Source organism: Lytechinus variegatus, chromosome 13, assembly GCF_018143015.1.
Source record: "Lytechinus variegatus isolate NC3 chromosome 13, Lvar_3.0, whole genome shotgun sequence".
NCBI classification, from domain to species: domain Eukaryota; kingdom Metazoa; phylum Echinodermata; class Echinoidea; order Temnopleuroida; family Toxopneustidae; genus Lytechinus; species Lytechinus variegatus.
Window position 1 is genome coordinate 11,435,687 of NC_054752.1, and position 22,347 is coordinate 11,458,033.

The 22,347-nt window shown below is 38.3% G+C and overlaps 1 protein-coding gene across 1 annotated transcript in view; it reads left to right on the top strand.

Moving 5' to 3' along the window:
* The first annotated feature begins 5,008 nt into the window (after nt 1-5,008).
* Nucleotides 5,009-22,347, top strand: part of LOC121426163 — a 28,822-nt gene continuing 11,483 nt past the window's right edge. The window contains exons 1-2 of the mRNA XM_041622353.1: nt 5,009-6,342; nt 21,519-21,640. Of these exons, the coding sequence (XP_041478287.1) occupies nt 5,868-6,342; nt 21,519-21,640 (597 nt within the window). The 5' untranslated portion in view covers nt 5,009-5,867. The remainder of the gene's footprint in view (nt 6,343-21,518; nt 21,641-22,347) is intronic.

The following is a 22,347-nucleotide window of genomic DNA, read 5'->3' on the forward strand; positions in this document are numbered from 1 at the left end:
TGGAAACCCACTTTAAACGATAAAAATTAGTTAAAAAATGCTGAAGATGTCTGATATATAAAATTTTGTTCAGATTCAGCTATGTCCTCAGATCCAGCTGGCACAAAAAGGGTAAAGGTTGTGCTTACTAAGTGTTGAAATTTCGATTTGGGTGGCAAATTGTTACAAAATGCTTGAACGTATCCGTTTTATATCACTTGACTAAAAGTGCAATGGAAATGTCTGAGAAATGTTTCACAGGGTAAGTTTAATTTCGCCCTTTCCCCTTGACACAGCCGTGAAAACAAGCATTTCTGCGCAAACAGATTTCTGCGAGCTTTACAAAGATGGACAGTGCTCACTCAAGTGTAACATTCTGTCAAAACTTTTACTTCCATTAGATAGATGAGACCCAAACCCAAGATTATATATGAAAAAATACCCACATGTTGTATATTTTTTTAATTCCCAGTGCTTTTTCAAAGTGTAAACTTTTTTTTATACGCACTATATATATATATACATTATATTACACGAATGAAGAACAAGCAAGATAAAACGTGAATTTTGTTCGATTTTCATTTTTAAAAGGTCAAAATTTTCGCTCTCTCACTTCGGTTTCTACCTTCCTTTTAGACAAAGTTCTACTCATAATTATGGGATGTTGCATGTGCCACTTGACTTTGTTGGCTCATAACACCCACCGAAAACGAGACTGAAACAAAGCTGGGACCGGTTCGTAAAGATCATTATGATACATATCTTGAAATAAAAAGTCAGGTTAGGTCCTATATACACTGTACAATTATTGTTTAGACTATAAGCATGATAAAATAAAACTGCTAATATGTATTTTAACTTGAAAGTGAAAATAAAATACAAACTCGTAGCTCTTTTTTCTATTTCCTCCCTTTCCTGTCCTTATTTCATTTCATTTCATTTAATATTTCATTTGCTTTGAGCAGTCGTAGATTGATAAAGCGCTATATAAATGCCTATTATTACACTGTAAAAACTATGGTGTTAAAACTGACACCAATTGGTGTTAATAGAGGACCACACCCTGAGGTGTTAAAATTACACCCTAAAGATTGAACATAACACCAAAGAGTGTAAATGTAACAACCAAAGGTGTTGTAATAACACCTATAGGTGTAAAACTAACACCACCAATTTAACACCGGTGTAAAATAACTGGTGTGGTCCTGTATGTACACCGGTTAACACCACAGTTTTTGCTGTGTATTATTATTTCCATTTCCAATATTTACAATATGCTTTAATGTTCCATACATCTTGTCTAAAGCGAGAAAACAAGGAAAATTCATAATTATGTACAATATCATGAAGAAAAACATATTGGGAATGGAAGAGGCTGTTAAAAAGCGCAGCTTGTAAAGTATTCGTAAAATATTCGTATCAACATTTACAAACAAATTACAATAATAGCGTGGTGAAAATTTGAGCATAAAGTCGGTGAGATTAAAAAAAAATGAAAGAAAGAGAAGGGGGAGGCGTGATTAAAAGTCTCCAGATTCCAAATTCCTGACCCCGTATGATGTTCGTGGCCTTTCACTTACTTCTTTGCAATCACCGTGGTTAAGGCCCTGATTTTGAATATTGAACGAAAATTATTTATTCAATATTAATACAATGAGAAGAAAACTGGAGTCAAGTTGACATTGCATATTCGCTTTTGTACAAGCATGGCATCCGGTGGACCGATAAATTTCTTGCACCAATTACCGTGATTACCAAGGCCGAGTAATAATATCGATAGTTGGAAATAGACAGCTCGCATCCAAATTGATGTCGAACTGCACGCCTGCATCCTGTTATAATAAATAGAGAAAAATCATGAATAGGACGTAAATTCTTATTTTCTATATTTTTTTTTGAAAATATAGCCGGTTAACAAAAAATCACTTTTCCCCGTGTTTTATTTGCATAGAAGAATGGCTTATTCTTCAAATTTCTGGTCATAATTTTTTTTTCTTCTGAATATTGATGTTTTTCATTATCATTTTCATGTTCAACCGTTTAATGGGCAAGTGCAGCCATTTCCCCTGGATAAATGTAAAATAAACAAAAATCAACCAAGCGTAATCATGCATGGTACACAGCAAAAACTGTGGTGTTAACCGGAGTACATAGAGGACCACACCAGTTATTTTACACCAGTGTTAACTTGGTGGTGTTAGTTTTACACCTATAGGTGTTATTACAACACCTATGGTTGTTACATTTACACTCTTTGGTATTATGTTCAATCTATAGGGTGTTATTTTAACACCCTAGGGTGTTGTCCTCTACTAAAACCAATTGGTGTCAGTTTTAACACCACAGTTTTTATAGTGTATAATGCTGAAAATGTCATCAAAATGGGAAAAAGAAAAGGAAATAATATGACAATTTGGTATCTTGCCTTTTTAATTCGCATTATGAGAAATAATCATAAAGTATTTCCATTTTACTCATTAATTTGTTTACATAGGCTCTCCCTCTCCCTTGGAAGATATGTAATTTATACTTGTACACTGACTTCCTTACCTTCAAATCTGCAAACGTAAATATTTTAGATTTCATACTAAAATACAAAAGGCACTATGCAATATCACCGATCTATCATTTACATACTCCGCTTGCCTTGATGTGCATACAATAACTATTTTGTGAAAATAAGCGAAGTTTTATTTTGGGTTGTCACACCGTTTTTATATATTGGCCTATATTTTACATAGTACAAAATGAATATTGAATATGTACACTCTAAAAAAGGTTTCCCCGATGGAAACATGCTTGTTGGTTGGGTAAATTTTAAGCAATCTTGCATTGAAAAGGCCCCAAATGGGGTGAAAAATATGCCCATCAAACATCCATGTTCCCTTTCTACCCAACATTGTGTAACTGAATTTTACTCGGTGTTTTTAGAGTGTAACATCAACAACTCTCACACTTGCAGCACGTTTCTGTGTTGTTATTAGTAGGCCTATAACTATTTGGTTTAATAAACAAAACTTTTAGGGGTACATCCGGCTCGTGCATGCCTATATACTCCCTTGGAGAGTTTAAGAGGCATATAAACATATATATATATTAGTGTCGTGCATGCAAGATAAGACATTATTTTTTTAGCTTTGCAGGATTTTCGTTATGAATCACCCTTATTCGGGAGTGGAATTTCTTTTTCTTACTTGTCAATTCCATTTTTGTTTTTCTGAACAAAATCTTCCCTTTAGAAAATGCGGGATCTGCCCCTGCTTTTCAGTTTTGATAAAAGTTCAGTATTATGCTTGTTTTATTTTCATCTATTTATACAAATCATTTTTGTCCGGGTTTGGCTTAAATTTCAACGAAACTGGATTATGAGTCTAACGGATGTACGGATATAATATTGCTAGCTTGGAAGATGAGTCGATTTAATTTCATCAGTGTCAAGAAGAATTGTCAAAAGATAGCCCTATATAAATAAGCCCCGGTAATATAATACCCGTCTTCAAAATGAAACCGGAAAGATTTTCCGTTGACCGGCCGCACCTTGACCGCTGAATATCTTCGCTAACCTTGACCTTTGACCGAACATTCCACAGAGAATATCATAAAGAAAACGATTTATTCTTAGCTTGAAATGTCCATGACCTAAAATAACATTTTTGTTCCTTGTCAGTGGTTGCAAGCTCCATCTGATATATTTTCATAGCCAAATGAATGGGGTCCGTTTTTAGATGTTCGATCTTGGATAGGGAGAGGTCTAGCAAAAGAAATGTCGCCATCAAAAGATAGACATCAAAAGCTGACCCAAATCACGAGACAAAACAACACTGTTTCTACGTTTTTACATGATGGTAACTTTTAACTGGTCACTTTTTTGTTGGGGGGGGGTGTTCTCACACCCCGAAATTAGCAAACCTATAGTTTTCATTACAAATTTAACACCAAAAATAAAAAATAAGAATATGAGAATATTAAACTTGTTAAAGATAAAAAAAAAACGTTCTTGTGTGATTTATAATTTACGATCGCTTCGCTCGCTCGATTATGACTACATTATTCTTCACTATCCATAGATCATATAGATAACATTAATGAAACAAATATGACACATTAGCATCAATCAATCAATAATCTATTACTGCAATCATATAATGATTTTAGCATGCGGACGAGGGGAGGGGTGCAAAAATAGGTGTATAACGCCCAAACCTGAATTTGAGTCTGCGACATAGAACCGACTCGACTCACTACTACATGTACAACAGTCGGTGTCGGGAGAGTGCCACAGGGAGTACTTTACACCAGTGTAAAAGTCAAGGTGTTCTCGAGCACCAGTCAGCTTATTAGGATTATGATAACCTGGATAACACTTTAATGTATGTTGTTTGATATTATTATTAATTTTGGTGTCATATTACACATGTTGCAGCAAGTAAGCTGGTGATAAAGACGGTCATATTCCTTGTGATTTTTTTTCTACTATATAAATACGCATACTGCTATCCATGATCATGTTGTTATTTTTTTTTTCGTCTTCCAGCGATACATCATTTTGATCACTTTTAAAACTTCGTAAATGTTATTGAATATTCCAACCAGGGAGGTGTTCCAACTTCCAATTCTCAATTTAATTTGCAATTTCCCTTATAACTGCATGTCTTTTTAGGAAGCCAACATCATTTAATGAGACAGGTGTTCAATGCATGGAGCTAACTCCATGTTCAACGGGTTGGCTTTCGGTTATGGTCGGCTTCTTTTTCGGAATGTCATCGGTGAAATCCCGAAGATTTGTCGGCGATTCGAGACACAGGAACGTGAGCATTCCACCCCCAAAATTATACACATGAAGATGAAAAAAAAAACATAAACCCGCGCGTGTTGGGGTAAATTCCCATTGGCTGGGCCCAGCAGGAGTTGCTCCAGAAAAACATTTGATATGGTAATGAGATAGTAAAAGACGCCTCTGATTGGCTGGAAGGGAGGAGGGTTGGTTTAATGACTGCAGGCGTTTACGGATCGGTCAGCTTTGAAAACCAGTTCGAGTGGTGGAGAGACAGAACCCGTTCTCGGTTTATGTTTGTTTTCGTGGACATTAAAACGAGTCGTTTGATCTCGCCGACAGCGAGCGACGATCCTCAATATCGCGCATAATCGACAGTTGCAGTTATCCATCGCGGCATATATCATTGTATTTCGAAGTACGGCGCAGTGATTTTTTCCCCCGTCTTTGCTGGAATCTTATGACTCCATATTTTATTTCAGCTTTTACAGATAGGTTCTCGCCCTTCGAGGAGCAGTTATTATTTATACCCGCTAATGTTGTGACAGTCTCACACTGGAGACAATCCCCGCGTAACTTGAAGGAATTTAAATAGACCGACCAAGGAGTGTTTCGGTGGTAGACGCTCAATCGAGTTTGCTCTCTGAAGTTTGTTACTGTTTATTTTCACATCGAAAGGTGATCGACATCATATTTTTTTTACTCGCCTGCATGGTTTTATTTGCCTCGTGTTATTTCGGAGATTTGCTCCTGAATTTAGCTCGCTAGCTGCGTGACTACTCAAGGCGTCGAAGTTTAGTTATCAATCACTCGTGATATTGATTTCTCGTGAATTTGTGGGAACTTGGATAAAACATGAAAACGTGTTTTTCTTACACTGTATTGGATATTCATCAGTGTAGCTGTAATTTCTTCGTCGAGGTAACGGACCGCCTATATTCGACAAAAGGAATTGCCTTTGATTGAACTTTTTAATAACAAATTATTTTATATAGGCCTACAATAATACACAACCTATCATCGGACTTGGGAGACCGTCGATCTTGATTGATCTGATTTTAAGGGGAGTTTTTAAAACAATTTTCACAGAAGAGAACGGCTTCAAACTTCCAAGATGGGATTACTCGATCAGCCGATAATTTACAGGACACACATATCGTTATTTCATATATTATGTTGCTTTTTGCAACTTTCGTCAACCCTTGTTAGCAACACGTACAGAACCGACATGCTATCGAACCACGGACATCACACCACGGCGGAGCTCCAGCTGCACCGCTGGGCCGTGGCGGCCATGGATTACCCACGGACATTGGACTGCACCGTAGTCCCATTCATAAGGGAACGCGAGTGCCTTCAGTTGACGCAGCGGCCTGAATCGGAAATGAACTTGTACGTCGCCCCGCCTCGCCCCGGTGGTTACCACGCCGTGTTGCCAGACGGCGGGCTCAGTGGCAGTGGAACACACGACGTGGTGCTCGCGATAGACCCATATCCACGAGCAAGTTTTGGGCATCTCGTGATTATCTTCTTTCTTGACTTTGATTTGGATCTCGATGCTTGCCGAGAAAGACGAGGAAAGTACCTTGGTGAGTGCTTCACGTGTGTATGTGTATATAGATAAATTTATATATTTTTGTCCAATTATTTTGTCAAAATCGTGATATACTCGATACTGCACTCTTTTTTTTTTTGGGGGGGGGGGGGCATGATCAAAATAATGGTAGTCGTGAATGGTATAATGCAGTGCAGGTTTATACATGTTAATTTACCTTATCAACAGAGCCTCTGATAATTTTTGGAACTTGTGATTGTGAATTGCATAATATGGCAAAAAATAAAGGAACTTGACACCAAAGCTCAATGAGGTTCTGACTCATCAAACAATGTTCTCGGCCCACCCATCACCCCCCCCCCCCCCAGGCGCGTAGCCAGGGGGGGGGGCGGTGGAAAAACGTCCCAAAAAGAAAAAAAGGAAAAAAGAGAGGAGAAAAGAAAACGGGAAGGGGGAAAAGGGAAGAAAGGTAGCTTTGTGTTTGTTTTTCTTTTCTTTTTATTCTTTTTTTTCTCAAAAGAGAAACTCCTTCACTCTTGCTCTAAATTTATATTCCGCGCTGCGCACGGTTAAATGACAATATTGAAGTTCTCCATTGTTTCCCCCAAACCCTTTCTCTAACTCTGTTTTCCCACCTCAGCTATATGTGTCTCTTGCCAGTTTAAAGTTCAAATGTATACATTAGGGCATGGAATTAGAGTAAGGTTAGGCCGAAGTATATGAAGTTATCTTTTTTTTTAATTGATCGTGCAACTTTGGTCTGGTCGGCTTTCTGCCGTAACCTCCATAAAGTCAACTTTTCCAGCTTTTCAGCTCATTACTAAACAACCATAACTTTTGGCCATACAGGTTCCTAATTTAAAAAGAGGAAGGTATAAAATTCGTGTCGTATTAAATAAAAAAGACAATATTTTTAAATCAAATTCTATTAAATTTCATGTCATTTCCCTGCACATTTATCTCCTGTCCTGTTTTGCGCCCTCAGTTTGAAATTTTGAATGACACTTAAGTTTGTTTATAATTCAAAATGAAGCGCTTCAGGATAAGTCAAAGAAATTAGGCATCCTTTTCCTTGTAATAAAGTTCAATAATCTTAGAAAATCAATTGAATTAGAGCCGATGGGGTATTTGAGATATTTGCATTAATTTTGATGAAACGTCCGCCCTTTGAAATTTCAGAGTTTCATTGCTCTGCGCGGGGAGGAATATCTTCCTCCCGGCACATACACTTCTTCTCCTCTGTTTTGCGAGTTAAAGATATGCACTGTCGCTAAATTGTTTGTAATCAAATCTGATCATTCCAATTATATATCTTTGAGAATACCCTTTTCTCGGGACCCTTTTCATGGGCCCCCCCAAAAAAAAATGATGAAATGCTTTAGCTTCCGCGCTGTGCGCGGGTTTATTACTACTTTAATTTCCTCCATTGCCTAGCTTTTTTGTGCGTTCACAATCACTCTTAAAAACAAGGTTCATGAAAACAAGGTTCAAAATCACAATTAAGTCAACTGAATTGGAACTGAAATAGATATTAGAGACAAGAGAGACGGCTCCTTTTCATCTCACTTTATGAAACACCAAAAGCTTCGCGTTTCGCGCGGGAGGGGGAACTCCCCCTCCCTGCACCCAGCCCCTAGGGAGCGCGCTTCGCGCGCTCTGTAAGTGTTCGCACGCTTCGCGTGCATTTACCGCCCCTCCAAAATGAAATCCTGGCTACGCGGTTGCCCCCCCCCATGTCCTGAATATCTCGATCCCCTCCCTCCCTCCTGATTACCTTACATGTAAACTTTTTTGTACAGTTTGGGTAATAATTTAGCACTAAAAATGTTATGGAGGAGGAATAAAATGGGCCAGCTATATATGACAGGAGAATTTCACCATGTTGTAAATAACTAATAAGTTGGTAAACTTGGTTTTAAAATACCTTACAAAATAGGCCTATTTAAACAGTAAAATATCACCGAAGGCAGGTTTGATGAAACTCCGTCAGAGAACTGCGGAGTTATTAAATTTTTTAGTTCCTTCATAAGCTATAAAGTGAGGCCTTATCGTGTAAGGTATTCTGTGCATTCCCCCAAATAGCATGGATAATCTGCTTGCATATTATGACGTCATAAATCTAAAACTTTATAATATCCTAAATTCCTTATTTTTTAGAAAGATTTTCATCAAGCATTCACCAATATATATATATATTTAGAATTTTTTCTGCTGTTATTAAAACCAACTTATTGCCAGGAACGTCCCTTCTACATGAAACTTGAAGTAACATCTAGAATGGAACAAAGTGACCCCCTCCCATTCCGTTTTGAAAGCATGTCAATGATGCTTCTGTAAAAACGAGGTACCACTCACCAGCCTTAACCCCCCCCCCCCAAAAAAAAAAAAAATAAAAAAAATAAATAAATAAACGCGATATTCTATTGTAGAAAAAATATCAGGATACTAATACAATAGAATAAATCATATGTCGAGATATTGTTGATAGAAGACTCCTGCGAAAACGCACAAGGATATTGCCCCCCCCCCCCGCCGCTTCTCCCTGTTGGTAGTTCATGTGGTTTGACACTGCTGTTCAGAATGCTCTATGATTGACATATACAATGTGCATTTGATTTCACGGTCCAACATTAACGTTAGGGAAAATGAAGGTCAACGACCTCTCTGCTGTCGTCAAGGTAACACCCATCTTCACTTCGTCCTGTCATGCCTATGGATGCGCTGCCGTTGGTAACCGACGAAGTTATCAGATAAGTGCAACCAGGATCGGATGGGTGGAGAGCAGTATCCCTTGCATGTGCTGGCTAATCGCTATTGTGCTTCCCATGGAAATCGGACGGACATCACGATAGCAGACAATACGGTTTATTTTCATTTGGTTTCATTCCAATCTGTCCAATTACCAACTCGTCTATTATCATTATTTTGGTACGTCTAAAATCAGTTCGCCCACTTTCTAAATGGTCTAATTGCCATTTCGTCCAATCACCATTTCGTTGAATTTCGTTGAAATATAGCCATTTAGTCCATATAGCATGTGGTGTGATTGGACTGATGTTAATTGGGTGAAATGAATGAAAATAAGATCGATATTAGTTAGCACAACTGGTTATGACAATGAGACGAAATGGTCATAGACGAAATGGTGATTAGACGAAGTGATGATGGATCAAAATGGTTATTGGACCAAATGGTTCTCAGCCGAAATGTTGATGGACGGAATGGCATCAGATTATAGACCATGTGATGATTGGACGAGTTGGCTATAGACGAATTGGCAATCTACCGACATTACTCCTTCACATCCCCATATGCAGATATACTACGCAGATAAACGAGTGAAATTAGGACCTTCGAATATACTTTTTTGCACCTCCTCTGATTATTTAAAGGTATTGTCATTTGACTGTTTTCTGAGTCCATACAAGTTCAAAAGAGAATTGTTCTATGGCCCGTGACGTTCCAAAGTCACGTGCAGAAAAATGATAACGGTATGAAAAAGCTCCTTCAAATGCCACACACCCTCCTTTAGATTCCGGACCACCGTCCCTCCCCCTTCCATTAAAAAAAATAATGGAGAATTTGGGGTGACTAATCACTGTGGACCCATTCCCAAACCATGACATTGGTTCAGCTTTTTAATGGAAGTTTCAATATTCAATTTCGATATTCTTAAACATGATCCGCAACATCTCAATTTCTTTAGGAAAAAAAGAGATTCGAACATGTCTAAGATACGAATATAACCATGGTAACGCAGTATCACAGTGTTCTGTCCTGTTGGCCGTCTCTCGTCTGAGACCAAGCCAATGCAGCAAAGTGCATGGACCTTATTTCCTTGGGCCATACTCGTGATAGCAGTTCATATCCAGAACTTTTTCATGATCAGCAGGCCTGCATTCATCTAACACATAACCCATGTGAATTCGATAGTATACATCATTCTTTTAAACTTGAATTCCTCCCAATGTGTGAAGTAAATTGGGGAAAACATGCAATGGGTTGTTTTTGAAGCGTGTACACGAATACACAAAATGAAAACCTGGAAGGAAATGAAATGGTATTGGAGTTATTGACCAAGAGAAAAAGGATAAAGGGAAAGTTATTCATCTTGCGTCCTCCCGTGCCAACCCTGATGACAAGTGCCCGAGTTGTCCTTGACGTCAAAATTTAAAATTTGTAATGTAAAAATGCTGTTAAAACAGAAGTGTGCACCCCTCCCCTTTGATTTTTTTTTTTTGCTTGTCAAATTTTTCCTTGGGAAAATGTGCCCCCTCCCCTTTTGGAAAATCCTGGACCCGCCCCTGCTATGAAATATAGCGAAGGTAGCATCATTGCTTTTGATTCCGTCATTACCGGCCGCGACCATGTTTGCCTAATTACTGTATACATCTAATCATTACGCGACAACATTCACGAAGAAGGACGTTACGCCGAAGGACGTTACGTCATCAACATCTAGCCAACTTTATTTTCAGGCACCACTTCCCTTTCGACTGCTACCACAGTTTGACCACAGACGTATAAACAAGTGGTCCAAAGCATGGACCTATTAAGACTGCATTTTCTTCAATCATGGATCTTACGATCCATGCTTCAATCAGGTCCATGCTTCAATCAAGTCACTGACTTGACCATATCCCCTAAAATAAATTACACATAATTTAAAATCATGAAAACAACCGCTGTTGGTATCAGGTATTGAAGCACTATGATTATACACGTATATTTTGGATTAATTTTCGATTGATTTCACCATAAGCCCGCCTCTTCCCATTGATTGATGTTACCCAACGCCCACTTCTCTCGTCATGCAATATTCCATTTCCTGCGTTTATTCTGTTCATTTCTTATTCTCAGGACTAAAGGTTTATTGTTTACTTTATCATGTTTATTGCTAACCTAAACCATTTAACTTTTGTATGAATATTCCAGTTATCATTTACCGTGGATTTGAGGGGGGGGGGATTCTAAATCACATCAATTGATCCCTCCCCCTTTAATATGTGGGAGAATGAGTGTGATTCAGATATCTTCGAATGATGGAACCTCTCTTTTTATTCTCCCAATGAAACTGCGACCACAAACTTCGACAAGGGGCAACGTTTGTGACACTGAAAATAGGCGGAGTGTAAAGTAAAAAGAAATCGCTTTATGTGCCGTACAATTACCCATCTAAATCGGTTTTCTCTCTTGGGACTCGAATGGCAAAGCAAGATGAAGCACAGGAGCCGTCGTTTCACTCTGAACTTGTTGATATACGGTATTATTAGTGGTAGAAAAAAAATCTTAGAAGCGACGTCGTGCCGATATGCGATTGTGTTTACCAAGCGCTTCTATTTGAACTTTTTTTTCTGCAGGACTAGTTCTCTTGGTTGGATCTTGGCAAGAGTTCGGGTGTGGGTTTTGCCTGCGAGACTCCTTTTATGATATTAGGGTTTACCTCGGTCTTTGGTGGCTGCCTGAGTGTATATAGAATAGGACTCAGTTTGAGGACTTGGTCCCTGGAGGCGTACCCTGATAATTGGCCTAATTGCATGTCTGGATATCGGGTAAAAGCTAGGGTCAGCCCCGGGTCATATCGGCTCCCATTGGTGTAAAGTGACTTCCAAAAGGCTTTGCCGCAGATTCAAAGCCAAAGAGATCCTACTCCTTTCTCCCATTCAGCCCCCTAACTTCTCTATTTTCCATTTTATTTTGCAATATTACAATTTTATTCCCTTCCAACAAAGCGAGGAAAGAGGACTGAGGCATACGTTTGATTTTTAGCCGAGGTTGTCGGTGCGAGTTCTCCCGGGTTTTTTGTGGCTACTGGGTGTGATATAGGCATGGTGATACTTGTAATGTATCTAATTGCAGTTGCGGCGCTTTGTGGATATCAGATAGGCGAACCGAATATCACAGAGCGGGAACTTTATCTAAACAGAGGCGATTAGAAAGGATTTCAGAAACGGTTTTTGAGCCGGGAAGGCCAACCGGTATGGCACCTACTCCTTTTGGGGATATACCGTGTTCGTCCCTTGGGGTGGGTATGACTGAACTCTTTGGTGCGTGGTCTTAATTACAGCCTAGAGTAGCGAACATGCCGTATTGGTAGAATCAGCACCCGGGGTCTTTACTAAACTATTGTTACCACGAAATTTCATGACTTTCACTGAAATCTATCTCCTTCCACCAAAAGCCATAACAATGAAAAGCGGCATGTATATGCCCCCGTCTTTTCACCCTCTTTCTAACCGTGTAATCGCAAGGGTAAATCGAAAGGCAATGTTAGATGATAACAAATATGAGATCCTTTTCAAAGTGAAATAAAGGAAATAGAAGCCATCCAGAAGATATTGATTGAGATGTATAAATAGGCCTACTCGGCCATATAGCACGACTACTCTAGATCGAGATGGAAACTTTTGTAAAGTAGAGTAACATCTTATTGATATCTCCAAAACAGACCCATATTTTCAGTATTTTGGGTAATTACAATGTTTACTTTAATTCTCAAAAGCTTAATAAGATTAGGCACCATTTGTATGGCCTACGTGTACCCTTGATGGTTATCGATATCTCGCAGACGTATAGCTTTGTATATTATTCATGATTACATGCCCCCATGGCATTTACATTTTAATGGATACGAACCGTCATGGAATTGTATGTTATCCGTTTATTTAATATTTTGTTCTTAACTGATCTTGGCCTCCACGTATGTGTCCACCATCGAATATCATTTATAAGACTGGAGGATCTCCAACTTATCAAAGGTTTTAAAACTTGTTCTTGTTGGGGCAAACGTTTCAATGTTATATACTTTCTGGCATGTTCCATTTCAAACGTCACTATTAGCCTATTGCGATTCTAAACAGTTCATCTATGCAAAGGTAGATATAAAAATGTCTTGTGAATGAACGTGGTTTCAAAAGTTGGATACTAAACGTCTCAAGTAGACCCGTTCGAACAAAACTAGTACTGATCACAAGCTAAAGAAAATGTGTTTTTGGTTAAACTCGACTTTCCTGATGAAGTTACAAACGTGAAAATTTTCCAGAACAGTACTAGAATCTTCATTTTCGTAGCTGAACAATCTGGACAAATTTATCGCATCTCGATAATTCACAAGTGCACATTGTAAACACTGGGCCTATGGGATGTGTTATACTCTAGATGCGAATTCCAGCCGTGCTGTTGACACCGCATGTCTGAAGTTCAACATGAGTCTTGAGTGGGCGTTGTAACACGTCCCAACAATCAAAATCGAATTAGACATACGAGATCACGATATTTGTGTAATTTCCAGGAAAAGTGCAAAATATTTTTGCTGCACAATCTGCGCACATGTCTGAACGAGCTATTGGAATGTCGAGTCTGCTTACCCAGATGTTCTCATTTGTTAGTAAAATTGAATATTTGGTGCGTCTAAAAATACACGTAGGGGCTACACGAGATGGTGGGTCTTTGGGGGTCCTCGGAGTCTTGTGTTTCTCAAAGAAAGGGCACTAAAAACGTAGGGCATGAGGACTTCCTGACGAGGCTAGGGAGCCCACCTCCCTTATGTTTACCCTAAACAGATTAACGTAGCAATTCCTCCTCTTGGATCTATACAGTAGTCGGAGATCTAAGAGCAGGGAAATAGAATTTATGTTTCCCTGCCCTCTAGGAGGATGATCGGAACTGCTTCCAAGGGCATCCTCTTACCAGGCCAGTGCTGACAATGGGTTGCTTTACCCATAGACAGACATGCCAGAGTCCCGGCTTTGCATTTTGGCTTCGGTTGCATGTGAGCATCAAATGGACTGAGGTGATGTCCTTTCTACAGGCGTAAAATCCATAAATTTGATACTAACTGGTTAATTGAAATGGATTGACGTAGATTGAACCAACAATCGCCTGGAAGGGGTTACTAGACTTCTGTTCTCCCATGTTGATCAGCGCCAATTCTACCACTGGGTTGTCAACTCGCCTCGTTTGATTCTTCGAGAGCCCTCCCCTCGATTGTGAAAGTTTAGTTAATTCTATTCTCGATCTAAGTTGCATTGTGTGTCTGTCTTATTATGACAACTCGGTATATAAAACAAACGTCGGCACTTTGTAAAGAAAACATTGATCCCTTGGGTACACGATTAAGAGCAATCAAAGGATTAGTACCAACACCTGTATCGAGATAACACACGAGGCAGTCTGCATACGTCAGAGACGAAGACTGGGAGCGCAGTATAACCCACGACCATGACAATTGTGCAAGGCGCACCACAGATGGACATGATGGATGTCGGCATTGGGCATTACCATTGTAATGAAGAATACAATCGAAAATCAGAATATCACGGTGAAATTTATACGCGCCCTGTAGTTTGCAAGTCGCATGAGGGAACTTAATGGAATTGTGATGATTTGTTTTTGACAAAAGGACAAAAGTAACTTTTGCCAGTTCAAAGTGATTCTAGCCAATTTTAAAATCCACGCTTGGTTTAAAAGTTAAACTTGTAGCCAAAATAAGCCAACATGACAAAAGTATGGACAAACGTTTTTTTCATTGCAGTTGCTTGATATACATCATTTTCATGACTTCTTAATATCAACTTACACATTTGTAAAGATATATGGTTTATGCATTTTGAGTGTCCTCGCATGAGCTCTTTTTTGTGGGGGCAATTTACGTGTAATATTGTGATGGTACAATGACATAGTTGAAATGAATGGATTTGAATATGAATATAAATATCCATTCGCTCGCTTGAACGTCTTAACAATCTGTGGAACACACACACCTAAAGCCATAACACAAATAGTAACAAATTAAAAGAGTGGGTAGTCAACACATCTCAAAGATAAAGGCGGCAAATCAAAAAGAGGTGACTAATTATATATGACCTTTGTCAATACATACAACATAGCATTACACGTAATTTACTCTTGGGGAAAGACCTTGTGAGGTTACAGTCTTGCTTTCTGCTCCTTGGTATGATCTGCAAAATGCTAAATGATGTTAACTCTTCAATGAATCTGACCCAGGATTCGTGAACTTTCTTTTCCAGTCATGTCAATGAGCAAAGTGATTTAGTAATATGAATGTAAGAAGAAATATTGTCAAATGTCAAATAATATACCCTGTTGTCCGACATTTCTTTCTCGTATCACTAAGACTATCTTCCGTGGGTGTAGGTAGCTTATAGGTCTGAATATTCCTTCCTATTCCGTCTTGAAATGTATGCCTATGTCAACACGGTATTAAAATGAAAAGTTTTGGGCCTTTAGCCCATAGATGAGAACCTGGTTCACCCCAGCCCCACCACCAGTACCATTACCCCACCCTGAAACCGTTGATTCAACCTTTGTAAGGGGTTGGAACCCGTTAGGATTCCCTAGATCCCACCACAAGTACCAATACCCCACCCCGAACCGTCGATCCAACCTTTGCAAAAGACTTGGGATCCCTGACATAAATCTTGGGTATATCTCTACTGTGCGACCGTTCTGATCAAAGCTCAGTGACATGATTACGATGCGTTTACCGTCAACAAACGTGGGTTGATAGGGGCGGTGTGTCAAAGGCAAGGTGCGAATCCTTTCCCATTACCTGTCAATGCTGCGTATTGTCATTGTAGTCTCAGTGTCAAGACCTTCTTGATTGCGGGGGCTAGCCAACCTTGGTCTAACATAGAACCTATCATCTTAAGTGAGTGATGGCAGGTCAATATTCATGGAGGTAGGTATATTTCTACATTCATGGTATTTGTAAACCAGCATGACCAAGGAAAATTCCAATTTGCCTGTCATATCAATAGAGGGCAGAACCAAAAGGTTCGCCAATGACTGACGTGATTATGGCTAACATGTACATGTGCAAGTGTATACCGTACCACTTGTATAATGCATTTCTTGTTTTATTTCGTTGGCGTCAATGTGGTAATTGAATTAAAAGAACGGCTAAAGCGGGGGGGGGGGGCTCTATCAAAACAAAAAAGCAAATATGAAAGTATCACAAGGATAATAAATTGGGTTGGTCCAATTTTCTTAGTATTAATCTTGCATGTTGTTACGCAACTATCCCGATAATAGATGCATGTGTATATAGTTTGGCCAATCGATTCTGAAGTTATCCCCAATTCGAGAATCCTTGAACAAAATCAAGGTATTAAAATAACATCCGTCTCAAGACACACTTCTCACTATGGGACAGAGGGTACTTGAGATATTAACAGAACACTCCAAAAACTGTGGTCGCAGTATTTTCACAGCCGACACACAAAATATGAAATTAGAAATTGATGTGTGCCCAAAACGTATTTGGTCAGCAAATAGTAGGGTAAATATACACTTCGGCGTCAATATAGATTGGGAAAACTTGGTCCCTTTCTTTGGTTGGAATAGGCTCTTGACACTAAACCCATTGAAAAGGGTCTTCTTGACCTCATTGGGATTGGAAAATAAAACAACGGAAGGTACCGGTTTAGGTAAAGTTTACATAGACCAAAAAAAGGGAGAAGGAATGTCTCGCATGTGAAAAAAGAATCAACTTACTCGATCGTGGTCAAGGAAAATAAGAACGAAATTGATTGATTCATATTCATAGATTAGCGTCTTGAGATGTTTTATCAGTTAAGCAGTGATGTAGGTTCCGCTATTGTCATTGTATAAAGTAACCGTTATTGTATAAGTTACCGTTATTGCCAAGGGAATTATTCCTCAGACTTTGAAATAGCCGAGGTTAGAGGGTTCGAATCCCAGCCATAGCATAACTGGTCTCGTCTTACCAGTGTCCCGTGAGAAATCATACCCCTATTGCAAACATGGGATGAATTGTAAGTCTAGATTCGGACTTACGATATGAAAAACGTATCTTTGAATCCAAAATTAATGAATATTGTATAAGTTGTCGAAAAACTCGATGCCCTTGTTTCAAACTCTCGATGGAATAATTATAATTAAACGGGAAAGAAGGTGCATAGTTTCAAGAAACCTGCAGAAGAAGATCAAGTCGGGTATCAAGTTCGAACGGATATCACCAAATTTATCACCGTTCGTGAAAGTAGCCCAATGTCCATTTTAAACAATCCTTATTATTGTAATAATCTGTAATGAAATCGAGAAAGACACAAACATACCTCTAAAAACCCATCCTTGAAATTAAACACATGATGCAGAGGAAATGTATGACATCACGTCTCATGGCAGGACCTTGCAATTACAAAATCTATGAACAACGTTCTTGTTCAAGAGTCGTTAGCAACCCATTTATAGAAAGTGATTGTAATTGGATAGTGTGCTCATCATTTGACATCCGAAACGTTTGATATCATTCAAGGAGTCATCAGTATGTCAATCGCTTTTTTTTGGCAACCCAGTTTAGAGTTGCGCAGGGTCGTCAGTCTCCATTGTCTCACCAGGGAAGTGATATTCCCTGGTCTCACCATAGAGCTCTCTATGGTCTCACCCTCTCGTTCCTACATGTCCTCCGTCCATCTTTACCCAGTAACGTGATTGGAATAGATTCACTTTTATTTTTTGCCTATCGTCTCCTCACCATGAACTAATTTGAAATATCAGCAGACATTATCGGCTGTGTGCCCACCAGAGGTTAATTCCCCACTGATCATTTGGAATTAGCATTGTTTAATCATGGACCTATGATATAGTTCAGTGAAGTTGGTCCCTATTGTCAAATTTGTAAAAAAAAAGAAATATTGTATATTTCAATTTCAAACAATGAAAAACGAAAGAAATAGTGAGGGGCATCATCGACTCATGTCACTGAGTTGTGCATATTCACTGTTTTGTGAAAAATAAGCGAAACTTTAAAATTTCATAACTTTCTTATTTTACATCCGATTTTGATGAAACTTTCAGCGTTATGCTGGTTTGGTTTTTCTCTGTTTATTCATGTCAACATTTTTTCTGTGGTGGACTTGACCTTTAATATCCCATACAGGGTCCCGTTGCATCAAAGTTACCATCATGGTTACTTTGCCATCCAATGGAACTGCGTGGAATCCTTAATTCTAATTGGTTGTTGATCATCGTCACCATGGTAGTTACCATTGGATGGCAAAGTTACCATAATGGTATCTTTTATGCAACGGGGCCCAGGAAGTCATTTAGAGGGGAATGTATAGCTATACAATATATTCATTTCCTGTTGAAAAAAAAAATATTGTAAATGAGAAATACCAAGGAATATCACTGAACCAGAAGCGTACCTAAGATTTTCCAAAGGGGGGGGGGCAAATTCGCCCGCAAAAAAAATTGACAAGCAAAAAAAGGGGGATCTTCAAGTTCATAGGAGGGATCAGTTGTGACTAGTCAGGGGGGGGGGCAGTCTTCCCCCCCCCATAGGTACGCTAGTGCACTGAACCATATCACGAGTGTTTTAATTCTGGGATATATTTTATTTGTAAACTTTGCCAATTGTAGACTGAATGGTGTATATTTTTGTTTAATTAGTTGTCTATCATTTTATTCGTTAGTGATGGCTGTAAGTGTAAGTATGATTGTAATACTAAAATCAGCAATGTCATGAGAACGTGATAAAGTTTTCACACGGATGTCCTATCGATTAGTCATGATTTCATGTGAGAAAAAAAAATAAAATAGAAGAAGAGTACCATAATCTGCGGACAAATTGAGGTTTAATTTAAAATTGAAGAAATGTGACTTTTTAAACATTTTCAATGGTTCTCCCATTGTCTAATGACATGAATGTGGGAGTTTATAACGAGACGACGTACTTATACGGGAAACAATGTATATTGCGCAAGTGAAGAATAGGATGAAACCAAAGTTTTGGGGAATGACCTTCATAAATTGCTCATTAATTAAAATCGTCACGTTTGACGGTAGGAAAGGTTAATGCACTTTGTGATGCATACCACTTTGCAGGGTCGTCTGTAGGCCAAATTTACAGACTTGGAAAGAAGAAGGGAAAAAATTCCCACCAAAACAGATATGCAGTCATGAGATCGTGATCGATAAATGGTAATGACGGTTACGATGATCAATGTGAACATTGCACAATTATCATTGAAAGAACCACATTCTATGTACGCACTTTTTTCTTTATCGAGACTTTGACCAAGATGACCGAGGCATAGTGTTTTCAGAAAATTGATCAATTGGTACAATATTACATTGGTGTTACTAGTTACCAGTGTGGATATGTGTGAAGTTTGAAGATGGCTCTCAAAATTACTCTGTGATTAAAGTGTGTGATATTACACTTCGAATTCTATCGCGTTTCCCTTGTTACGAGAATATCAAGCGTCCTCTAAAATTGTCCTCGCAGGTCATCTACAGTTTCTTTCCTTTCCTTTCCTTTTTTTTCCGATAGTCTCATTTATAAAAGTTTGTCTAACTTTGGCTTGTTCAACTTTTTTTTCTTCTACAAGCCAGCATTTAAAGGTAGCCACAAATAGACAATGGGATTTGTATAATTTTTGCAAAAGTACTATAACAAAGTCGATTCACTTGAACATTAGCAAAAACCCTACTTGTGTTAAAAAGAATGAATTGCGCATAGTTTATACAAATATTGAATTATTTTTCAATCATTATACAAAGTACAAAATGCAATTTTTGAATTATATTCACATGGAAATTGCACATAAAATTAGCGATGAACATAGTTTTAAAATGAAAATGTATTGATTAATATCTTGATAACTCTCTCAAAAGCATATTTTGGCCGTTGTTTGTGTTCTCAGACTTGGTTTTAAATTACGTTATACGATTGACAGATATAAAACCTTACATAAAATGTATTGAGCACACGTTCAACATTTAAAAAGTTCCTGTTTCTGGATCTGTTTGCCTCGCATTTGAATTATTTGTATTTGTTGTTTTGTAGTTCCTTCACAACACGACCTCCCGAAATGGGGCAACGCAATACAAATCACATTTTACCGTTTATCAGTTATGACTACAATTCGAAGACAGATTGAATACCAGTTCGCGTGCTTTTCGTTCTTCATTGGAAAAAATACCTTGTTGAATTATTCACCAAAACTAGATTGAAACATGATTTATGTTATTTACGATTCGAGAAAGAATCGTAAATTCACCAGATTCTGTGGAAAACATGTTGATCAATAGTACCAAGCAAATTGTTTACCCTGTTCTTTGATTTGAAACATTTCTTGATGGCAAGGCATTTTACACCCATGATGCACCTGATTTCATACGAACAAACCACCAACCCTCATCCATTAGCAAAATAATGTCTCGGTTTATTCTTCCCTCGCATACTTTTCCCGTGACCCATATTCGTATCCCATACCACGCTACGTAATATATATTTCATCCCATCCTCTTCCTTTTTTGTAATTTGTACGACAAAGTTTTTTTTGTCTGGGATGAAATTGTAATTGACTCGACTTGACTTTTCGGTCGATATACCTGTCATGTATTCGGGTCGGCGAAACAAGAATTCGCTGCTCCCACTGCCATAAATCATCCTCCACGTTGCCTCATCTGCGTCAAAGTAACATGCTTCAATAATATGGGAGGCAGAAAATCAATGAAGAATTTTGAATAAAATTAAGTAGTTCTTTTAATAAAATTAACACCTCCTGTACTGTATCATGCAGGAAACAGAGTTTGCAAATGTGGCATCCTTACGCATGAATGTAATCGCATTTATGTTGCCATGGTAACGTATGTGTGCTCTATTTTTTTCCTCATTCATCATTGGTGTAACTTGCTCTCCTTTTATTCTCAATGTCTGTCGCTGGTCTTCATTCTTGGCGGTACTGTGGTAGATTTACCCACACAGACAGTAATGAAATGAGCAAAAGATGTTGAGGGGACACCACAACGCAGGCAACATTGCAGATAAGATAAACATTATAATAAGACGTGATCGAACAAAACGTCGTGACCCTTTTTTAACGACGAATGTATAATTTGTGATCAATTTGACAGGCATATTCCGGAGTTATTTCATTCTGTTGGGGGTTTTGTTTGGAGGAGGGGGGGGGGGAATCTTGTCCAGGCCTTCAACCCCCACCCCTTCCATCTATCAGTTTGTGTGCGCTGGTGCACACAAACGGGAAAAATGGAATCGGTAAAAAATGAATAAATAAGAATATGGTAGCATACCTATAGGCTAATGATGTTTAAAATATTTCGTTTTTCATTTGTGTATATATACATTTTTCTGTTCAACTCTGTTAAGAATTATAACGAATATAATTTTTTCTTCATTTTTCTCGTTATATCCACCAGCTAGCGGTGAATGTCTCCAGCTTGCTGAAAAGCAGCGATGTCGAAACCGATTATGGCCCCGAAGTGGACGGCGACGATGCGATATCAACTTCCTCCCCCTCGTCTACTCCCCCTTCGACGAGGTTGGTTTGAATCTTTTGCGCCCTCTTTTGTTTATGTTAACACACAATTAAAAAAGAGATAGTTTGCAGTCTCTGAACGACTTAATTTTGTTATACTTATCTATTAACAATTTGAAAAAAAGCCCGATAACAGACATGTAAATGTTAAACAATTAAATTTGATAATTCAATTCAATTCTTTATTCCATTTCCATTCAAAACATAATACAAAAGTAATATAAATTAATACAAATGAAGTACAACTTTACAGACGAGCATTCTTACTTCGTAAAAAAGAATAATATAATATTGAGCATAAATGGAAATTAGGTCCACTAAAAAGCAAAGCTTGTAAAGTGTGGATTCCCCTTGGAAATGAAGGCAATATAATCGACTAATTCATATATGCGTTTATATACAGGAAAGAAAACAAAATAGAAGGAACAAAAAGGTCGAAATCACAGTTGAGATCACGGTAACATTAATGAATTCATTTAGATTTCATTCGTTATTTATTTTCATTATGTATTCGTCGTATTTTATTCAATCTTATTTTTATTGATTTCTTTAAGTGATATTTATGTAAGAGGGTCCATCGCCCCAAACCCTCTCTGTAGAACCCCGTGGAACTTAACATGTTAATAGTTTCATGGATTTGATCACCTTTTCACAAAAGAGAGGCCCGTTCAGCACTAATAATTTAAAAATTATTACAATCCAAGCATTTA